Source organism: Leptonychotes weddellii, chromosome 9 (assembly GCF_054177405.1).
Source record: "Leptonychotes weddellii isolate Sample4059 chromosome 9, ASM5417740v2, whole genome shotgun sequence".
NCBI classification, from domain to species: domain Eukaryota; kingdom Metazoa; phylum Chordata; class Mammalia; order Carnivora; family Phocidae; genus Leptonychotes; species Leptonychotes weddellii.
This window is the reverse complement of record NC_138377.1, coordinates 43097604-43118596: the sequence shown is the minus strand read 5'-3', so window position 1 is coordinate 43118596 and position 20993 is coordinate 43097604. Positions and strand designations below refer to the sequence as shown.

At 42.6% G+C, this 20993-nt stretch overlaps 1 protein-coding gene across 2 annotated transcripts in view; it reads right to left on the bottom strand.

The window, feature by feature from the left end:
- The window catches only part of PYGL (glycogen phosphorylase L), a 90389-nt gene that overhangs the window by 49203 nt on the left and 20193 nt on the right, over window positions 1-20993 (bottom strand). Inside the window, exons 6-20 of one of the 2 annotated variants that reach the window (XM_081830532.1) lie at window positions 18531-18642; window positions 17980-18062; window positions 15711-15854; window positions 15389-15481; window positions 14567-14713; window positions 14068-14231; window positions 13490-13649; window positions 12877-12978; window positions 12582-12729; window positions 12424-12482; window positions 12171-12312; window positions 10518-10725; window positions 2903-3037; window positions 2146-2212; window positions 231-403 (exon numbers count right to left, since the gene is read on the bottom strand). In XM_081830532.1, the coding sequence (XP_081686658.1) occupies window positions 231-403; window positions 2146-2212; window positions 2903-3037; window positions 10518-10725; window positions 12171-12312; window positions 12424-12482; window positions 12582-12729; window positions 12877-12978; window positions 13490-13649; window positions 14068-14231; window positions 14567-14713; window positions 15389-15481; window positions 15711-15854; window positions 17980-18062; window positions 18531-18642 (1937 nt within the window). Of the gene's footprint in view, window positions 1-47; window positions 404-2145; window positions 2213-2902; window positions 3038-10517; window positions 10726-12170; window positions 12313-12423; window positions 12483-12581; window positions 12730-12876; window positions 12979-13489; window positions 13650-14067; window positions 14232-14566; window positions 14714-15388; window positions 15482-15710; window positions 15855-17979; window positions 18063-18530; window positions 18643-20993 lie in introns of those variants that run through there. The other variant, XM_081830533.1, reaches the window with a different exon arrangement.

The window sequence follows — 20993 nt, the reverse complement described above, 5'->3', positions numbered from 1 at the left end:
AGCATGCTACTCAATCTGCCATCAAATAACAAGTTTTGGCACTCATGTAGCCCTTGTAAACTGGCACTTTATTTTTAGCCCTAATACAGTCATACACTTTCCCTCCTAATTCCCAGAAATTCTTAACTAGATTATTAGCTAACAAAACAAAACAAAATCAAAGAATGTTGTGAAAGTTTTTAAATCCAGTAAGAAGTTATTTTTTTTTCTAGAGACATTTTACAACTTACTTTCCATTGACTTTGTTCACCCCATTGCTAGATTCATTGGATAGGGAAATCTTGAGATCTGAAGGCTCCATGTTCCAGATGTCCCTGGCATATTCCTTAATTGTTCGGTCACTAGAGAATTTCCCTGCAGCAGCTATATTTTTGAGTACCATTGTGTTCCAGGCCTTTGGATTCTGTAAAGAACACACATATATATGGCCCATGGCCTGAGTGCCCATCGAACTTTATGACAAATGCTAGGCCAAGCATATCCAAGCACATTTGAAGGGGAAAAATGACAGGAGTAAGTTGTAGTGAATCAAATACATTTGTTTCACAGCTGAGAGCTGGATAGGGCAGATCATGCTTTTCTCCTGTTTTGAGTATATTTCTCTTAAGAACGAAAAAAAAAAGTATTTTTCATTTTAAGAGAAACCATGGATGTAAATTCCCTAATTGGTCATTGTTGCTATGGTTACAATATTTTGGCATGCAAGCCATATTTCCCATGCTTTATTTTTTATTTCACACCCCTTTAAATTAGAGGGGAAGGAAGGGACTAACGTTCATTGTCTGCTAGATGCTGTGTCAAGAGATTTAGCCTGTGGCTTAGATCATAGTTTGAAAAACGCTACTCTAGAATGTTAGCTGCTGTGCAGGGCAACAATGTAACGGGACAATTTATTGACCTACTTCTCCTTTCTTGTTCTTTCTGAAGGTAGATGCCCCAGTTGATTTACACTGAATCCCAAATACTCTATTGGGGTTTCAAAACAGGATCAAGTAAGGCCTTATCCTTAATAAAATATATTCTATACAAATTTTATAATTTTTATGTAAAATAATGTAAGAAGTTATTTATTTTATACCCTCATGATTTTATAAAGAACTCTAAAAGTTCATTAAAAATGACCAGAACACGAGAACCTGGATGGCATAGTCGGTTAAGTGTCTGACTCTTGGTTTTGGCTCAGTCATGATCTCAGGGTTGGGAGATCGAGCCCTGCATCTGGCTCTGCGCTCAGCTCCTTGGAGTCTGCTTCAGTTTCTCTTCCCCCTCTCCCTCTGCCCCACCCCCCCGCCCCTGCTCTCTCTCACTCAAAAAATTAAATAAATCTTAAAAAAAAGAAAAAGACCAGAACATTACTCAAAGCCATCAGCAATGCATTATAAACACTTAAAAGAAAAGCCAAAACTATGATTATTCCATAAGGTACTGCAACAGAGAGTCTAAAATTTGTTTATTCGGACGTTGAAAACTTGCTAAATAAGAGGAAAATAAAAGCTTCCTTTTCTTCACTTTCTTTAACTATTTAAATGGATAATGAATAGACTTCCCAACATGCTTCTAAGCCCAAAAATATGATAATTGTTATGAGTAAAAACTGCAATTAGCACTAATGAACAAGAAAGATTGAACCAAATGCTGGGCTTTGAGACGGGCATCTTTGGATTTGGGCCATAACGTTAGCAAAAGAGACCCATTGTGCAAAACTGGCATTCACATCTGTCCTTGCCCTTGTCATATTTTCCTTTCCTGCTCTATTTATATTTCTTTTCCTCTTAGCCATTCTACACACAAATACAAGTGGAGATCAAGAGGAAAGAGCTAGAGTTGACCATTTTCTTTTGTCTTTGAGTTTTGAACTTTGAACTTTGAGTTCTTGGAGGCAGGTAGTGAGCCACTCAGCTTAATTTGAGTACTGCCCCTCCTTGCTAATGGCCATTAACTTTAATTTACTCTGGCCTATACATTTTTGGGGGACTGGATATGCTTCTATTAGAAGATAAGGTCTGAATATCCTAGATAGTTGCCTCATTTCTCTTTTTGGATTGATCAATGGGGCCCTGTTATTTAGATTTAATAAAAAGAAACAAAAATTTTAATTAACCATAGTAAACTGGTTTCTTTTATAGGTCTTGGCAGTGTACTCACCATGTACAGCTGGCTGGCTTTTTCTTGACACTTGACATAGGCTTCATAGTCTGCAAAGACTTTAAACCTGTTTTTTTGTGATTGGAAGGGAAAAACAAAACAAAAATCTTCATTAAAATATGTGTGCTAAGATTCCACTTAAAATTATCTTTTGCTTTTTTTTAAAGATTTATTTATTTGGGGGAGAGAGAGAGAGAGAAAGAGAGAGCACACACACATGAGCAGGGGGAGGGGCAGAGGGGGAGGGAGAGGGAAAGGGAGAGAATACAAGCAGGCTCTATGCTGAGCGGGGAGCCAGATGTGAGGCTTGATTTCATGACCCTGAGACCATGACCTGAACCAAAACCAAGAGTTGGATGCTTAACCGACTGAGCCACCCAGGTGTACCACCCCCTTGACAAATTCTCTTTAGCATAACACCAGGCATGGCTGGTTTACCAAACTTACATTTCTATTCACAAGAATTTTAACCAGCTCTCAACCTTTATATTGGTTCTTCCCACATGTAAGAATGTCAGCATATGGATGTTATCTGAAAACTGGGTATACCAGTGGAAAGAGAAAAAGACTCCCAGATCTGTGGGTCTTGTTCTTAAACCTTCCTGCATAGTTAGTAGAGAATATCTAATTTTTCAAGTGTAGGTTAGCTTTTCAGATCACAGATCTATGCTAATTACACAGATGTGTTGTAGTTGGTTTAGATGTTCTTGTCCCCTTTTCATGGCCCAAATAGCACGATCATCTTGTGGGAACTCACCTGTCGTTATAAAATAGCATGTTGACTAAGTCTTTGAAGAGGTCGGGCTGCTTGGGAGAGAAGAAGCCATTGTCAATTTGGTCAATGGCCAGCTTCAGCTCTGGAAGTGCCTCGTAATATTCTTTTGCCTCATACCTGTGGGGTGAGAGTGGGGGTGATAAGAAAAAGGTTCTGTTAGTGTGTGTGATTAACATTACACTAGACAGGTGACTTCCAGGGAAAATGGCAGAGTAGGAGGACCCTAAGCTCCCCTTGTCCCACAGATACAGCTAGATAACACCCACAGAGGTGTAAATAACCGAGACAACAACCTGAAGACGGACAGAATAAACTTTCCATAGCTAAATGTGGAGAAGAAGTCACATCAAAGAGGGTGGGAAGAACGGAGACGTGCTTGGGAGTTAAATGGACCCATGGGACTGTCCTCAGGAGGGAGGGATGCCGTGGGCATGAAGAGGGTAGAGAAACAGACTCTTACACTGGGGAGCCCACATGGGGAAGATGAATCCCCAGAACATTTGGCTGTGAAACCAGAGGGGCTGAATTTTGTGAGTTTTTACCATCAGTGGGGCTTACCACCTGGGACTTTAAAAATCAGCAGGCTTGGCTCTGGGAGAGCGGGGACAGCTACCGGAAGCCGAGTCCCTGCCCTTAAAGGGACAGCACAGCCAGCAGCCCGAGACACAGTATAGAAAAACACCTGGGGTACCCTGGAGGGAGATTTGTTTACTAACTCAGAGCATATGCTAGAGGGACAGGGATCGGGATCTTCAGGCGACTTCTCCAGGAACAAAGGAGCTGCTGGGCACTGTTTCCCTTCCCTGCCCCCCAGCCTAGCCACCCGGACCCCTGTGCGAACAGCGCTGTGGCAGCACTGGCGGCCTGACTTGCTAACAGTGCGCCCCGCCCCCAGCCTCCTCTGCAGATCTGCCCTGCCAGTCAGGCCTCTGCTCCAGGCCCCCTCCCACAGCGACCTGGGCAAACCTCGCTGGCACTGCCCACCCTGCCCCCGAGTTCTCCTGTGCTCCTGCCCCCTACAATGCGCTCTTGGCCGGAGCCCATCCAAAGTGGGCCGCGAGCCTAGCTGTGTGCAAGCAGCCCCCACACGGGCCAGCCCCACTCCGAGTGACTCCTGCCCCGGGGAGGGGAGAAGACAACCACACGCAACAATCAGACCGCAGCCCCAGCAGTGGGCTGAGCGCAGACAGCTGGTCTGCCTCCAAGCACTGCCCGCCCATGAAAGCTTCTCAGGGGAGGACAGAGTCCCACTCTGGTGTCATTGCAGCTCTGGCCAATGCCTGATGCGACTCTGCTCAAGCCCGAGGTGGCCCCAGCCTGGCTCACTAACAACACAAGGACCAAACCGTGCCTACAACAGGCAAAGAGAGCCACTGCAGACAACTGGATTGAAGGAAAAAGTGGCTCAGCTACAATAGCAGGGTGTGTGCAATATGCATAGAGGACAGCCCTGAAGCACGAGGTTCTGATAAACAGGGCACACTGCACTGCAGGGCACTACCGGACTCTTCTTCATGAGGCCACTACTTTCAAGAGCAGGAGACTTAGCCGACTTTCCCAACACACAGAAACAGACACAGAAAGTTAGGCAAAATGAGGGACAGAGGAAATGTCCCAAATGAAAGGACAGGACAAAATCACAGCAAGAGCCCTAAATAAAATGCAGATAAGTAATATGCCTGATAGAGATTTTACAGTAATGGTCTTAAGAGTGATTAAGAGAAAAGTGTGCAGGACTTCAATGAGATCCTTAACAAATGGAGAGAAAACATAAAAATGAACCAGAGATGAAGAACTTAATAAATGAAATTAAAAATACACTAGATAGAATAAATAATAGACTAGAAGAAGCAGAAGACAGGATTAGCTACCTAGAGGACGGAGTAATGTAAAGTAATTGTGTTGAGCAGGAGAGAGAAAATATAGTAATAAAAAATGAAAATAGACTTAGGGAATTCAGCAACACCACCAAGTGTAATAACATTCATATTATAGGGATCCCAGAAGGAGAAGAGTAAGAAAAGGAGGCAGAAATTTTTTTTGAAGAAATAATAGCTGAAAACTTCCCAAATCTGGTAAAGGAAAAAGAAATCCAGATCTAGGATTCACAGAGAGCCCCCAACAAAATCAATATAAGGAGGTCCACCGCAAGACACACGGTAATTAAAATGGCAAAAAGTAGTGATAAAGAGAGAATTTTAAAAGCAGCAAGAGAAAAGAAAACAGTTATATACAAGGGAAACCCCATAAGGCCGTGAGCTGATTTTTCACTGATTTTGCAGGCCAGAAGGGAGTGGCATGATATATTCAAAGTGCTGAAAGAAAAAACATGCAGCCAAGAATACTCTGTTATTCATTATAGAGGGAGAGAGAGTTTTTCCAGACAAACAAAAGTTAAAGGAATTCGTGACCACTAAATTCGTGACTACAAGAAATGTTAAAAAGGGGGTGCCTGGGTGGCTCAGTCATTAAGCGTCTGCCTTCAGCTCAGGTCATGGTCCCAGGGTCCTGGGACTGAGCCCCCCATCGGGCTCCCGGCTCAGCGGGGAGCCTGCTTCTCCCTCTGACCCTCTCCCCTTTCATGCTGTTTCTCTCTCTCTCTCTCTCAAATAAATAAATAAATAAAATCTTAAAAAAAATGTTAAAAAGGATTCTTCAAGTGGAAAGGAAAGATCATAAGTAGGAGTAAGAAAAGTAGGAAGCGCAAAAGCAGTGAAAATAAGTATATCTATAAAAATCAGTCAAGGGGGGCCACCTGTGTGGCTCAGTTGGTTAAGCATCTGCCTTTGGCTCAGATCATGATCCTGGGGTCCTAGGATTGAGCTCCGTGTCGGGCTCTCTGCTCAGTGGGGAGCCTGCTTCTCCCTCTCCCTCTGCCCCTCTCCCCTGCTCATGCTCTCTCTCGCTCTCAAATAAATAAAATCTTAAAAAAAAAAAATCAGTCAAGGGATCCACAAAATGAAAGGATGTAAAGTATGATACCATATGCCTAAAATGTGGGGTGGGGGGTGGAGTAAAGAATGGTTTCAAACTTAAGCGACCATCAACCTAATAGAGACTGCTATATGCTTAAGATGTTATATACAAACCTAATGATAACCACGAATCAAAAACCAGTAATAGATATGCAAAAATAAAGAAAAAGGAATCCAATGTATCACTAAAGAAAGCCAGCAAACCATGAGAGAAGAGAACAAGGAACAGAGAAGAACTATAAAAACAACCATAAAACAAGCAACAAAATGGCAATATGTACATACCTATCAATAATTATTTTGAATGTAAATGGACTAAATGTTCAAATCAAAAGACATAGGGTGATGGAATGGATAAAAAAGTAAGACTTATCTATATGCTACCTACAAGAGACATACTTTGGACATAAAGACACATGCAGATTGCAAGTGAAATGGAGGGGTGTCTGGGTGGTTCAGTCACTTAAGTGTTTGCCTTGGGCTCAGGTCATGGTCTCAGGGTCCTGGGATCAAGCCCCATGTCCAGCTCCCTGCTCAGGGGGGAGCCTGCTTCTCCCTCTCCACCCCCCACCCCCCCGCTCATGTTCTCTCTCTTTTTCAAAGAAATAAATAAAATCTTAAAAAAAAAAAAAAAAAAAGAAAGTCAAGAGATGGAAAAGCATTTATCATGCAAATGGAAGTAAAAAGAAAGGCAGGTGGCAGTACTGATATTGGACAAAATGGACTTTAAAACAAAGTCTGTAAAAAGAGACAAAGAGGCTATATAATCAACGGAACAATCCAGAGAAGATATAACAATTCTAAATATTTATACACTCAACATGGGAGCACCCAAATACATAAAGCAGCTATTAACAAACAAAGGAAGTAATCAGTAGTAATCCAATAATAGTAGGGGACTATAACCCCCCACTTAGATCAATCGATAGATCATCCACACAGAAAATCAACAAGGAAATAGTGGCTTTGTGTGAAACATTGGGTCAGATGGATCTAACAGATATATTCAGAACATTCCCTCCTAAAACAGCAGAATACACATTTTGTTCAAGTGCACGTGGAACATTCTCTAGATCACATGTTAGGCCACAAAATAAGTCTCAATAAATTCAAAAAGATTAAAGTCATACCATGAATATTTTCCAACCACAATGTTTTGAAACTAGAAATCAACCACAAGAAAAAAATCTAGAAAGAGCACCAATACATGGAGGTTAAATAACATGCTACTAAACAATGAATGGGTCAACCAAGAAATCAAAGAGAAAATAAAAAAATACATAGAGGCAAATGAAAATGAAAACAGAGTGGTCCAAAATCTTTGGGGTGCAGCAAAAGCTGTTCTAAGAAGGAAGTTTAAAGCAATACAGGCCTATCTCAAGAAGCAAGAAAAATCTCAAATAAACAACCTAGCCTTACACTTAAAGAAGCTAGAAAAAGAAGCACAAGCAAGACCCAAAACCTGTAGAAGGAAGGACATAATCAAGATTAGAGCAGAAATAAACAACATAGAAACTAAAAAACCCCAATAGAACAGATCAATGAAACCAGGAGTTGGTTCTTTGAAAACATCAACAAAATTGATAAACCTTTATTCAGACTCATAAAAAAAAAGACGACTCAAACAAAATCAGAAATGAATGAAAGAAGAGAAGTAACAATAGACACCACAGAAATACAAAGGATTATGAGAATATTATGAAAAATTATATAGCAACAAATCGGACAACCTAGAAGAAATGGATAAATTCCTAGAAACCTATAAACTCCTAAAACTGAATCAGAAAGAAATAGAAAGTTTGAACAGACCAATTACCAGTAATAAAATTCAATGAGTAATCAAAAGACTCCCAACAAACAAAAGTTCAGGACCAGATGCCTTCACAGGTGAATTCTGCCAAACATTTAAAAAAGAGGAAGGAAAGCCTCCAAATTAATTCTAGGAGACCAGCATTACCCTATACCAAAACCAGATGAAGACACTACAAAAAAAAAAGAGAACTACAGGCCAATATCTCTAATGAACATAGATGCAAAAATCCTCAACAAAATATTAGCAAAACGAGTCCAACACTACATTAAAAAAAATCATTCACGAAATCAAGTGGGATTTATTCCTGGGAGGCAAGGGTGGCTGAATATTCATAAATCAATCAATGTGATACATCACATCAACAAGAGAAAGGATAAGAACCAGATGGTCACTTCAATAGATGTAGAAAAAGCATTTGACAAAGTACACCAACCATTCATGATAAAAACACTCAAAAAAGTAGGTTTAGAGGGAACATGCCTCTACATAATGGAAGCCATATATGAAAAACTAATAGCTTACATCATACTCAATGGTAAAAAACTGAGAGCTCTTCCCCTAAGGTCAGGAACAAGATAAGAATGTCCACTCTCACCCTTTTTATTCAACATAGTACTGGAAGTCCTAGTCACAGCAATCAGACAACAACAACTACAAAAATAAAAGTCATCCAAATCAGTAAGGAAGAAGTAAAACTCACTATTTCCAGATGACATCATACTACATATAGAAAACGCTAAAGACTCCACCAAAAAACTACTAGAACTGACAAATCTCGTAAGATCATGGGATACAAAAATAAACATATATAAATTTGCATTTTTATACTAATAATGAAGCAGCAGAACAAGAAATTAAGAATTCCATTTACAATTGCACCAAAAATAATAAAATACCTAGGAATAAACTTAACCAAGGAGGTGAAAGACCTGTACTCCAAAAACTATAAAACACTGATTAAAGAAATTGAAGATGACACGAAGAAATGGAAAGACATTCCATGTACATGGATCTGAAGAACAAATACTGTTAAAATGTCCATACTATCCAAAGCAACCTACACATTTAATGCAATCCCTATCAAAATATCAACAGCATTTTTCACAGAACTAGAACAATAATCCTAAAATTTGTGTGAAACCAGAAACGACTCTGAATAGCCAAAGCAATCTTGAAAAAGAAGAAAAAACTGGAGGTATCACATTTCAAGATATACTATATAGCTGCAGTAAGCAAAAGCAGTATGGTACTGGCACAAAAACGGACACATAGATCACGATTATCTGGTCAATTAATCTTAGACAAAGGATGCAAGAAGAGTCAACGGGAAAAAAAATCTCTTCAACAAATGGTACTGGGAAAACTGGTCAGCTACAAGCAAAAGAATGAAACTGGACCACTTTCTTACACCATACACAAAAATAAACTCAAAATAGATTAAAGACCTAAATGTGAACCTGACACCATAAAAGTCCTAGAAGAGAGCACAGGCAGTCATTTCTCTGACATGTGCCATAGCAACATTCTTCTGTTTATGTCTCCTGAGGCAAGGGCAACAAAACAAAAATAAACTTTTGGGACTACATCAAAATAAAAAGCTTCTGCAAAGCAAAGGAAACTATCAACAAAACTAAAAAACAACCTACTGGATGGGAGAAGATAGCTGCAAATGACTTACCTGAGAAAGTTAGTATTGAAAATATATAAAGACCTATATAACTCAACACCAAAAGACAAATAATCCAATTAAATATGGGAAGAAGACATGAAGAGACATTTCTCCAAAGAAGACATCCAGATGGCTGATAGAAACATGAAAAGATGCTCAACATCACTCATCATCAGGGAAATGCAAATTAAAACCATAATGAGATATCACCTCACACCTGTCAGAATGGCTAAAATAAAAAATGTAAGAAACAACAAGTGTTGGCAAGGATGCAGAGAAAAGGAACCCTCGTGCACTGCTGGAGGGAATGCAAACTGGTGCAGACACTATGGAAAACAGTATGGAGGTTCCTCAAAAAGTTGAAAATAGAACTACCATATAATTCTACCACTGCGTATTTACCCAAGAATACAAAAACCCTAACTCAAAGGGACACATACACCCCTATGTTTATTGCAGCATTATTTACAATAGCCAAATTATGGAAGCAGCCTAAGTGTCTGCTGATAGCTGAATGGATAAAGAAGTGGTATACACATATAATGGAATATTACTCAGCCATAAAAAGAATGAAATCTTGCCCTTTGCAACATGGATGGATCTAGAGAATATAATGCTAAGTGAAATAAGTGAGTCAGAGAAAGACAAATACCATATGATTTCACTTATATATAAAACTTAAGGAAACAAAACAAACAAATGAAGAAAAAAAGAGAAAAGCCAAAAAAATAGACTCTTAACTCCAGGGAACAAACTTAACGGTTACCAGAGGGGAGATGGGTTGAGGGTGGGGGAATGGGTTAAACAGGTGATGGGGATTAAGGAGTGCACTTGCCATGATGAGCACCGGGTGATGTACTGAATTGTTGAATTACTATATTGTACACCTGAAACTAATGTAACCAACTACACCGGCGGATAACAAATAGCAAGGACCTCATGCACCTGTGCCCAAGTCCCTTTCACGTTCACTTGCTGGGTTTAATAAAACTAAGCTGTGAGGAGGCTGCCCAGGCGCATGGGAGATGTTGTGTGGCCGCATTTCACATGACCCCGACTCAGTGGGATACCCGGGTGGGCAGGCACCCTTCTGGGGGTGGGGTGGAGCACCTGCCCAATAAGGAGGAGCTGCTCCCTTACCCTTTCTTGTCCAAAGCGGCCACATCATCTACTCTCATGCCAAAGATGAACAGGTTCTCTTCCCCAGCTTCCTCTGCCATTTCCACGTTGGCTCCATCCATGGTCCCGATGGTCAGGGCCCCATTCAGCATGAATTTCATATTGCCTGTCCCTGAGGCTTCAGTGCCTGCAGTGGAGATCTGCTCCGACAGATCTGTAGCTGGAATGACTGCAAGCAAGGTACATTAAGATCAGTGATTCCGTCTCTCTAGATCTCCTATTGTATCTGAGTATTTATCTAGCGGGCCTGTTCTGATCATTAAAGTAGTCCATGTACATCAAGGTAAACATTCATATGGTATGGAAGGATGGATCTCACTCTTCCCCTTGACTCAGGCAAACTGCTTTTGTCCATTTTTGATGTGCTATCTGGGTGGTGATGGCCACAGTGCTAAATAAGTATATGCTCATACTACTCTTCCTTGGTCTGTAAACTCCAGAGAGCACCTGTTACGCTCTGCTATAAAAGCTGACGCTACATTTCTTTTCTTCCTGCTCTTCCTTCCAATTTTTGTTATGGTTTTGTTTTTATTTCTTCTGCTTGATAACTTTATAAAATAGATTGAAACTTCTCTTTCTTGATCTTTAAAATTCAGTCTCTCCTGACTCTTCCTTTATAATCTGAGGAAGTTGGATCCTCTGCATTCCTTCCACTTTCCACCTCCTCCCTCCCTCCCGCTTATTTGGCAGAGAATTGCACCGGGTGCACCTGAGGTGTGCCTGGGGCTAGACACCAAGCCTCTGACCTGTCAGCCTAATTTACACACAAATTAGTGCTGCCACTCCTTCTCCCTCTTTGACTTCAAAGGTCAGAACCAATTCTCTGTTTTACTTTGAAGGCTTATTTGTGGATTAGGTATCTCTTCATTTGCATCGGTAGGAACCTGGCTCTTCTCTTTCTGCATACAGTCTTAAAGAGTAACATCAGAGGACCCAAAAATACCTCAAAAAGAGAAAGGTCTGTTTTCAATTTGGGACTGGGGTGAATGCACAGTTGGCATCTGCATGTGGACGGTGCTTTGTAAGCACATGATGCAAATAAGCAAAGAGAGCAGTAGAGAAAGGGATGTTGGCTTTTTGCCAGTCTAACTGTCCCCACGTGGGAACTCCATGCGTGATCAGTCTAAGCACATCTAAGCCTCATGCTTGGCAGCCTGACATCTGTCCTCATTCCCTGTTGCCACGTGAACAAATGACAGCCCTTCTTCATTCCACGAAGTGACCAGAGGAATATCGGGGCCTGGGGAATTGGTGTTCTGTTGCAAAACTGGAGCTGGGAATGGAAGACCCTTTCTTTTCCTTTCCTTTGTAGAGCCCGGTCTGCACTTTGCCCAAACTTCAGGGCCACCTCCTGCAGCACCCAACTCTGGCTAGCCAGCTGGCAGGAAAATGCACTTGCAAAGGTAATCGGTGATACTGACTCCCGGGACAGCAATCTCATCGTCATCTGGATCATCTCCAAGACTCTTAGCCTAGGCCCTAATTTTGCCCAAGAGTGACACTTTCTATTCTAAGTTACTGACCCCCAGAACCTAGCTACCTCATTTTTCCCTACCATGTAACCTTTCTGGAGAATTTGCCCTGGCCCTGCATGATTTGGGATGAGGATACTACCTTTTTCAGCAAGAGACACTCTGTAGTTCTCCAAGAAGATGACTTTCAACTTGCTTCCAACCACAGGGTCATTGTTCACCACATCTGCCACTGAGGTGATGAGCTTTATGATCATTTTGGCCATGTGATATCCTGGGGCAGCCTTGGGGAAGAATGGCAAACACACGGTCGGCAGGCAGCCGTGATGAAGTGGAGAGATGGCACTCTTGCCATTTCTGGGCCCCCGCATCCCCAGTGAATAGAATGAGCTTACTTTGCCACCGATTATGACTGTTCTGGGCACGAATAACTTCCTGGGGTCCTTCTTAATGCCTGAAAAAGATTTAGGAGTGGGTGGAATGGAGGACGGGTGCGGGCTGGGGTGGCGAGGCTCCCGCCTCCAGGGGGCGCGGCGGCCGCGCGGTGACTCACGGTTGTACATGGTGACCACATGCAGGCAGTTCAGGAGCTGCCGCTTGTACTCGTGGATGCGCTTCACGTGCACGTCGAACATGGAGGAGGGGTTGATCTTCACTTTGTACTCCTTCTCCAGGAACTGGGAAAACTTGAGCTTGTTCTCCTGTGGAGACAGTGCGCCGTGCCGGAGCCCTTTTGACTCAGAAGCATCAGCAGCTGGTCTGTTCTTAAAAATGGCGGGGGGCGGGGGGGAGCTTCATAAACCCTCAGAACTAGTGCCGCCGAAGGAGTCCACACCGGGAAGCCTCACCTGCTTCACGTTGGCGATTTCTCGGAGGAAGACGTCATCGTCCAGGAAGCCCTGCAGCTTCCTCAGCTGGCTCAAGTCTTTCGCGTAGTCTTCCCCGATTTTCTTTCAGTTTAAAGAAGAGGTGATGTTAGTCAGGGACGGCAATCCAGCCCACCTGCGCAGTTTCTGTCAGTCTGTGGCGGGTGCCTACATCAGGACAGCTGACTAGCGCGCCTCACAGAAGAGCCTGGAAATGCTGGCTGGGAAGAACCCTCTGCTGGTATCTTAACTGTAGTTTCAGTGGCAGTAAGTGTTAAAAACAGGAGACCTACCTACAAGGGGTAACACAGAACCCAGGTTCTACTAGTTATTTTTATCACCTTCCCTTACTAAATAGGGCCACCATCTTCCAACTGTGGGCCACAGGAGTACTGGCAGCCAGCTATGGAATCTGTGGACCGCTTGTTTAAAAAATTAAGAATTTCAAGCAGGCTAGAGCAGAGAATTCAATCAAGCACGGAGCCTTGTGGGACAGCACACGTCACCCGCTGAGGGCTGGACTGGATTCTCGGATTATAAGGGCACTCGTCCACCTCTAGCCGTGCAGTCAGGCCTCCCCTGACTTCCCCCTTACCTCCGCTATTAAGTCTGCCAGCCCTGGGTTGCAGAGTAAGAGCCAGCGCCTCGGAGTGATCCCATTGGTTTTATTCTGAAATTTGTCTGGTTCTAGCTCACTGAAGTCCTTGAATCTGGAGTCGGAAGAGACACATCGCTGAATTTGAAAGAGCAGGATCCTGTTACATTCCAGAAGCCAAGTGTGGGCTTAGAGAGATTAAAGGTGGTGGTGGTGGGGGGGGGGGCTGGCAGCGCTACTGCTGTCATTCTAAATCGAGATCCATTTGCAATTCAACATAATTATAAGAAAAATTCCAAATCAAGTCACCTCCATATGATTTCCTGGCACTGACATATATACCAGATTTTCAGTAGAATAGGTTTTTTTTTTTTTTTTTGGCTCCTACATCTAGAAGTAGGATGGTTCAGAGAGGAAGGCATTTTCTTTTTGAAAAGAAGGTTACTTTGTATAGAAGAAAATACTTTTGCACATTTTGACAGGGCCTTTCTCTATCCCAAAATGCATGCCTGCATTTACTAGCATCAGTGCATTAACAGAGCAACGTTGGACCCACCACCACAGGAATGGAGACTCACACTTGGGTCTTCACAATGTCAGAGTGAATTTTAGCCACGCCATTCACAGCATGGGAGCCCACAATGCAGAGATGGGCCATGTTGATCCTTTTGCCTCCTTCCTCTTCAATCAGAGACATTCTTCTCAGACGGTCGACATCTTTAGGAAACAAGGCCGCAATTCTCTAGCCAAGGGAAGAGAAAGGCCTTGCTGGCAACTTAGGTTTTAAGCGTTAAGATAATGTCATTCACTTCCCCAGCAAAATCTCTAATGGAGCAAATATGGAACTTCACTGCCACACAGAGGGGCTGGGTTCGCCCTGGGGAGATGCCATCCTCCATTTTAGTGTTTTCAAAAAAGTGTCTTTAACAGAGCCCCACCCAGTCTTGAATACTTTTGATGTATCTATGACTGGAAGATGTCTGGGCCTCCAGTTTGGTGGGAGGGAACATTGCAGCCACCCTTAACATCTCAAGACCTCATTCTCAAAAGGGGTAGGAATCTCTCAAAATGACTTACATCTAAATGCTTCTGATTTATCTCATAAATGATTTGCAAATGTCGAGGAAGCAAATTTTCCACCAGCTCTACGGACCAGCGCTCCAGAGCCTCTGGGAGCACCGTGTGGTTGGTGTATGCAAAGGTCTTCTGGGTGATCTCCCAGGCCTGAGGGAAGGGGAGAGGAGTTAGCTGCTTCCCTCTGCAAGAAGGCTGCCCTGCGGGTGCACACCCAATCCCACAAGACCAAACATTCCCTCGGCTCCTGCCGGTCTGCAATAGTCAGATACAGTTAGACACACTCAATTCCACCAGGGTCCAAATCATCCAGAGAATGGGAATATGGTTTTTTTCTGGGGTGGTGGGGGGAAGCAGCCATTTGTAAAACTGTCTGAGAAAACTGAAGACAACATACTGATAAGTCTTCTCTACTATCCTAACATGCCGTTTATTAAAAGCAAAATCTGAGCAATACAAACAAGTAATGTTCTGAGAAAAGTACACAGTATGTTTAAAATACTGATTTGCAGACTGGTGGAGACACATAATTAGCTGTGTTCTGAGGTTGGAGAATTTAATTTAGAATCCTTTTCAACACAAAAATGGCAATCACAGTGGAAGTCTGAGCTACTGAGCTGCGTCCCATTAGGAATACTTATTAGTCTTCCTCCCTGTAAAGCTGTAAGGCCAGAGAAATGTTAGCACCAGGCAGACTTCACCTTTAACCATTGGAAGTGAGCAACAGTAACTTATTTTGAAAAACTGTAAAAGGAGCTTTTGGCAAAATCTCTGAACCACAGATATACTATTAATTAAAGGAAAAGGAAGCCAAACTATCCAGACCTTGGACCAGGGCAGTTTTTCAATATCCACAAAAATCCTCATCAGCTCAGGGATGGCGAGTGCGGGGTGTGTGTCATTCAGCTGGATGGCAACCTGTACGGGGAAAAGACGACAGCGTGCGGGTGATGGATGGCCCGCAGTCTGGCTTCCTTACCCTCATGTACGTCTGCACAAAGCACCAAACAGAATGCCCACCCTCGGTGAGGCGCTTTAAGCCTACCGCACCTACTCAACTTTTTTAGTACTGAGAAAGGGGAGTAAATCTGATAGGAAGTCCTGATCCCTCATTGTCTCTGTCCGTGTTCGCAGACAGAATACTTGCCTGGTCTGGAAAGGCATCGAACACAGTTTTGGCACTATCCGTGGAGCCAAACTTGGAGGCTTTGAAACGTCGGATGACATCTTGCAAGGTAGCAGCCACCACAAAGTACTCCTGCTTCAATCTCAGCTCCTTCCCTTCAAAAAACTTCAAGCCAGAGAGACGGAGTGAGAGTGGTTCACACTGTGAGGCGTGGCCAAAATATGCCAGAGATCTCCTGCCCAGAGAACTTTAAGATGAAAGCTCATAGGACATCTGGAGGAAGAGGGCAGGTTGAAGGCCAAGCATCAGGCTTTGCTCTTTCCTGAAGTGTAAAGGAATTTAAAGAAGGCATACAGGATAAAGGGAATGGGAGACAAGACAATAGCAACAACCTTTTTGAAGCTGAAAAATAGATGGGTGAGTGGTAATTGGGCCAGAAGACCCAGGAAAACTGAATAGAAGAGAAGAGCCAAAAAGCAATTAAATTTATGCCCCAAAGCCCCTAAAGGCTCAGGACTTGGCAGCACTGGTGCCCTTGGAAATAGGGGAGAAGATATGGTAAAAGGTCAGCCATGAGCCTAAGCAGCAGCTGGCGTCAGACTTCACCCCCAGCCCCCCCGAGCTGAGCAATCTCTTTTCCCAACGCAGGCAGAAGCCCGATGTGTATTCTCTGGAGATGGTAACACAGGGGCCTCTGGGCTGGAGAGAGGCATGGAGAGTCGAAAGCAGGGGCACCACTCTGTACTGAAAATGGGGGGAAGGGGTTTAAGTGAAAGTTTATGTGCTGAATTGTTGAGACTCTAGGCCTTCTTCTCCCAACCAAATTTCAGAACCCAGGCAGTGGATATCAATTCTGCCAGGAAGGAAGCTGCAAGAGCCTTCCCTTGAAGGTGAGAAAGATTACAGCAAACAGTCCTGCATGGTGGGAACCTCAGGCAAGATCATGGAGGATGCATCTGAGAACTCAAGACCGTACCACTGAGGAACTTAAGGAGCACATCTGAGATTCTGCACTTTTCTTATAGATGATCAGAAGACTTTAAGCTTTAAGCAAAGAAAAAAAATAACTAGCTGCAGAGGGACGACAGTTGCAAGATTCCTGGAAGAGGGACTCATGTCTGGAGGAGGGCTATGGCCAAGTTGGCGACAGTGAATGAGTTTGCTTTTGTAATTACAGTACAAAAATGATTTATCAACTCGTACTTAAAAACAGGCATGACCCTGACAGCTACCTTTTACTCAATGAATTTAGTTAACTTTGCACCCCATGCTAACTCTGTGTCCCCTATGAATTGCCGTAGATGGTTATTTCCAAGTAAAGTTAGGTTTGGTCCTTACTGAAGATAGGGAGGATTAATTTCAAGCCCCTTCCAGTTAAATAATTCTGCAGGCTGGGTTTGGCTAGGCAGTGCTTGGAGGGATTCTTACTTTAACTTACCACGAAACAAAACGACTTTTTGCTTTTGGGTCAGAGATTTTTCTGACATGTACTGACGTCACAATGTCTCTCTCAAAGGAAAAAATCACATATACCATTAAGTTTCTGAAAATGCTGCAGCAAACAGCCGAGTACCAATCTGGTTGTTTCTGAGACTTATTATTAAAAGAGTAATCATTACAGCTTCAAGAAAATAATTTTACCCACATATAAGATAGAGCTAAGTATATTTAAACCAACTAAGAATCCACAGTGGTCATCTGTGATGCAGTTCCAAGTTAAAAATTTTTTTTTTTAATTTTAGCTAAGCTATTTTTAGTGTAAAATTGGGAATAATCACCTATGAGAAAAAATTTCAAGAGATGAATAAGTGGCATAAGAAACAAGCGTTTGCTCCTGGGTGTGCTCTGAGGTCCAGACCCCACCTTGCCTGAGCGTAGAAGGCTGGGAAGAGCCTGTCAGCGAGGGGAAGAGGCCAGGCAGGAAACCTCCAGGGTCTTCTGCCTCTGTGGAAGAAACTTCCATTTGGAAAGGAAGTAGTATTTTACCAGTGCTTCACTTCATCTTTTATATCCAGGTTTTGTTTTGAAATGTACAGACATAAGCTCCTAATTGGTTGTGAGGTCACTAGTCAAGGGCAAAATACCAATTCTGACTTCATGTATTGTACAAATTTGTTTTCCTTACTTGGGTGGCAGGGGAAATCTAGACAATTCAGGAAGAGATATGGAGATTATAGTGCATTTAAGAAAAAAAAAATCAATATTGGAGATGTGCTTTATGGGCTATGGAAAAGTGCTTCTGAAATAGACTGCTTCTGTTTCCACTGAGAAAGCAAGCTCGACCACTCACATTATCATTGGGATAGAGGACCCGGGAGATGTTCTCGGCCAGATTTCGGTCCAGCACAGCCTGAATGTAGTCTCCAACGTTAACTGAGGGGAAGGTTAGAAAAATGAATAAATAGATAAGCCAGCCACTGTTATCGAAGCCCCTTGACCTCACCTGATGCTTGCTGTGTACCACGTGGATGTAGGGATTCCTACAACTCCTGAAAATCCAAAAGGATTTCCACAACCCTCCATGCTGTGATTCGCATGAGAGTCTAAGAGGGCCAGACTGCAGGACTGCTTTTAAAATGTCCTCCGCGCATGCTCCATACAATGGCTGCTCACTGGAGAGCTCTGATCAGAAACTCAAAGCTTTTCTCTCAACTAGCGATACTAACTAGCGATCAGAAAGATTACACGCACACACACTGACACACACAGAAACCATTCATGTCCCAGTCCCCAAGATCCTTGTTTTGTGCCCTCTTTTAGAGCTGGTGCTGATCTGGTTGCCTCTGAGATCAAAAAGATTAAACACACATGCACATTCATGAGAGCCCAGGCTGTACTCACAGTCTCTGAGGTTAAAGTCATTCGGCGCCCGCGCGGACCAGAGGCGCATGGTATTGACGGTGTTATTCATATACCCAGGCACTGGGGTGTCATATGGCAGGGCCAGGACCACCTGTGGGATTAAACCGAAGCAGCTGCTCAGTTTCCCATGTGTGGTGACATGGGCTGAACAGTGGGCCGGGACACAGCAAGGGATTACAAAATAATAATCAGCGTAAGTTTAGTGTAGGTAATTCAGTGATTCTGATTTCAAATACGGATCAAAATTAATGGAATGGAAATATATGAAGATAGATTATAGATGATATTGAAAATACTATGCAAGATTTTTCAAAGTTGCATGAAGAAGAGTTATTTTAGTGGGCTTACAAATCAGCTGATAATTAGCTGAGATGGGTGTAAGAGGTGAGCTTTGGAAAATCTAACTCAGTCTGTGACAGTCACTGAAACAGAGAACAGGAAGATAACTGCGTTGCATGTGAATTTAAAATTTATGTGGGAAAAGACTCACTTCTATTCCCTGCCTCATCAGTCAAGCTCTAAGGAAGGGGAATGACAGACTGATTGTACTGGAGGATGCTAGAGATCATTTCGTGCAATCCACTCATTTTGGACATGAAAGGAATGAGGCTGAGAGAGAAGTGACTTACCCACAGTCACAGTCAGTGGTAGGGTTGAAACCTACACAAATCTCTTTAATGTGGTCTGCTGAATTATGAATGAACGAAGCATTATAGCCTGTATCAGTCAATCATATATACTCAGTCATGCTTCCATGAAGACCATGACCTTGAAGTAATAAATCACCCTTCTTTAAATACCTTTACTAGAAAATAAAAGTCTCTGTGGAGATTTTTAAAGCACGTTGTGATCCATCAGGAAAAGGTGTTTACAGAGTGGGGGTGAGTCTGGGTTCAAACATGATTTGTCCTTCTGACCCTTGAAGTGTAATTGAGGCAGCTGGGGAAGCACAAAGCTCGGATGTCTCTTTAGAGAACTTCAGGCGCAACTTACCACCTGGGAGATCGAGCCCAGCCGAGCTGAGGTTTGTTTTCTTAGGGATGCTTCCATTGTGGTGAGATCTTGAGAGCTAGGACTTGTCTCATGAGCAATCTTTAACCTCGGGCCCCATCAGCCTGGCTGCTTGCTCTGAGTTATAAGGCCCACTGAGGCTCTTACTGAGGATCCTCTTTCTTTCCCCCTTTCTCTTCATAGGTGCCATGCCTCCTCCTCTCTCCACTCCCTTCTGTCATTCACAGGCATTGCCCCACTATGGCACTTACACTTCTAATTCTCTCTGGTGTCTGTTCCCCAGAGGACCTGAGCTGACACATGGGTGAAATGGATTGCTCGGTTTATTGGAAGCTGCCCAGAGCATGTGCACACCATGCCTGTCCTCGTGCTCTCTGACCTCACCAGCTACAGACCTGGGCCTGACTTGGGCAATGGCTTCCAGAAATCCATAAAGTGCTGCACGGCTTGGGGCAGCTCACCTTGTATTCCATCTGCCCTGTAACATTGCCTTTGTGGGCACAGAAAAATATACTGTTTCTAAATGAATTTCTGGATATATTATGAAAATGTTTAGGGGTGCTCTGTAAATACAAGGTAGCTCAACAGTTGGACCTAGTGTAAACAGAATATTTCCAGGATTGATTGTGTAAACTGCCTACATTTAAATAGCTCAGAAGTCACTGGAAGTTTTAGACACTAAAACCTACACCAAATACTCACTAGTTTAATGCCAAATACATATGTGAATTCTTTGGGCATATTAATGATTGATTTGTTTGCAGCTCTCCTAACTGTTATTTGTAACCAACTGCAACTCAGATTGTGTTTTTTTAATACAAAGATTTTTTTTCAGCATTGTTGAAAAGTCCATAAATGTCCATCAAAAAGAGTCTAATAGAATAAATAATAGGATATCAATGCAATGGAATTCTGTATCATTAAAATTATCATATAGCTATCTATTAATTAGTATTGAAATTGTTCACAGTGTGTTAGCAAGTGAAAATGTTACAAAACAGTATAGTAAAATCACATTTTAAAATATATATTTATATATGTATGATGAAATGCATGGGAAAACTTTTAAAAACTGATACACTAACAAATCAGTGGTACTTTGAACTAAGGGATTACAGGTGATTTTTATTATCCCCCTTACGATGATTTGTATTCTAAAAATCTTCTTCAGTGAGTGATAGGTATTTATATTACTTGGCTAATTTAAATAACGTGCAATAATTTGAGCATTTATTTTCTGACTGAAGCAAGGACTGGAAAAATATACCCAAGCAAGGAGGGCATACATTCAAGATTTCCGAGAGTTCTCAAAAAACATACCCGCTACGCTGGGAAGATGCCAGACCTACACAAGTGAATACAAGAGCATCGGACTAACCTAGCCCTGAGAGTCGAACATGCGCAGCGGGAGATCGACTACCTGGAGTACCT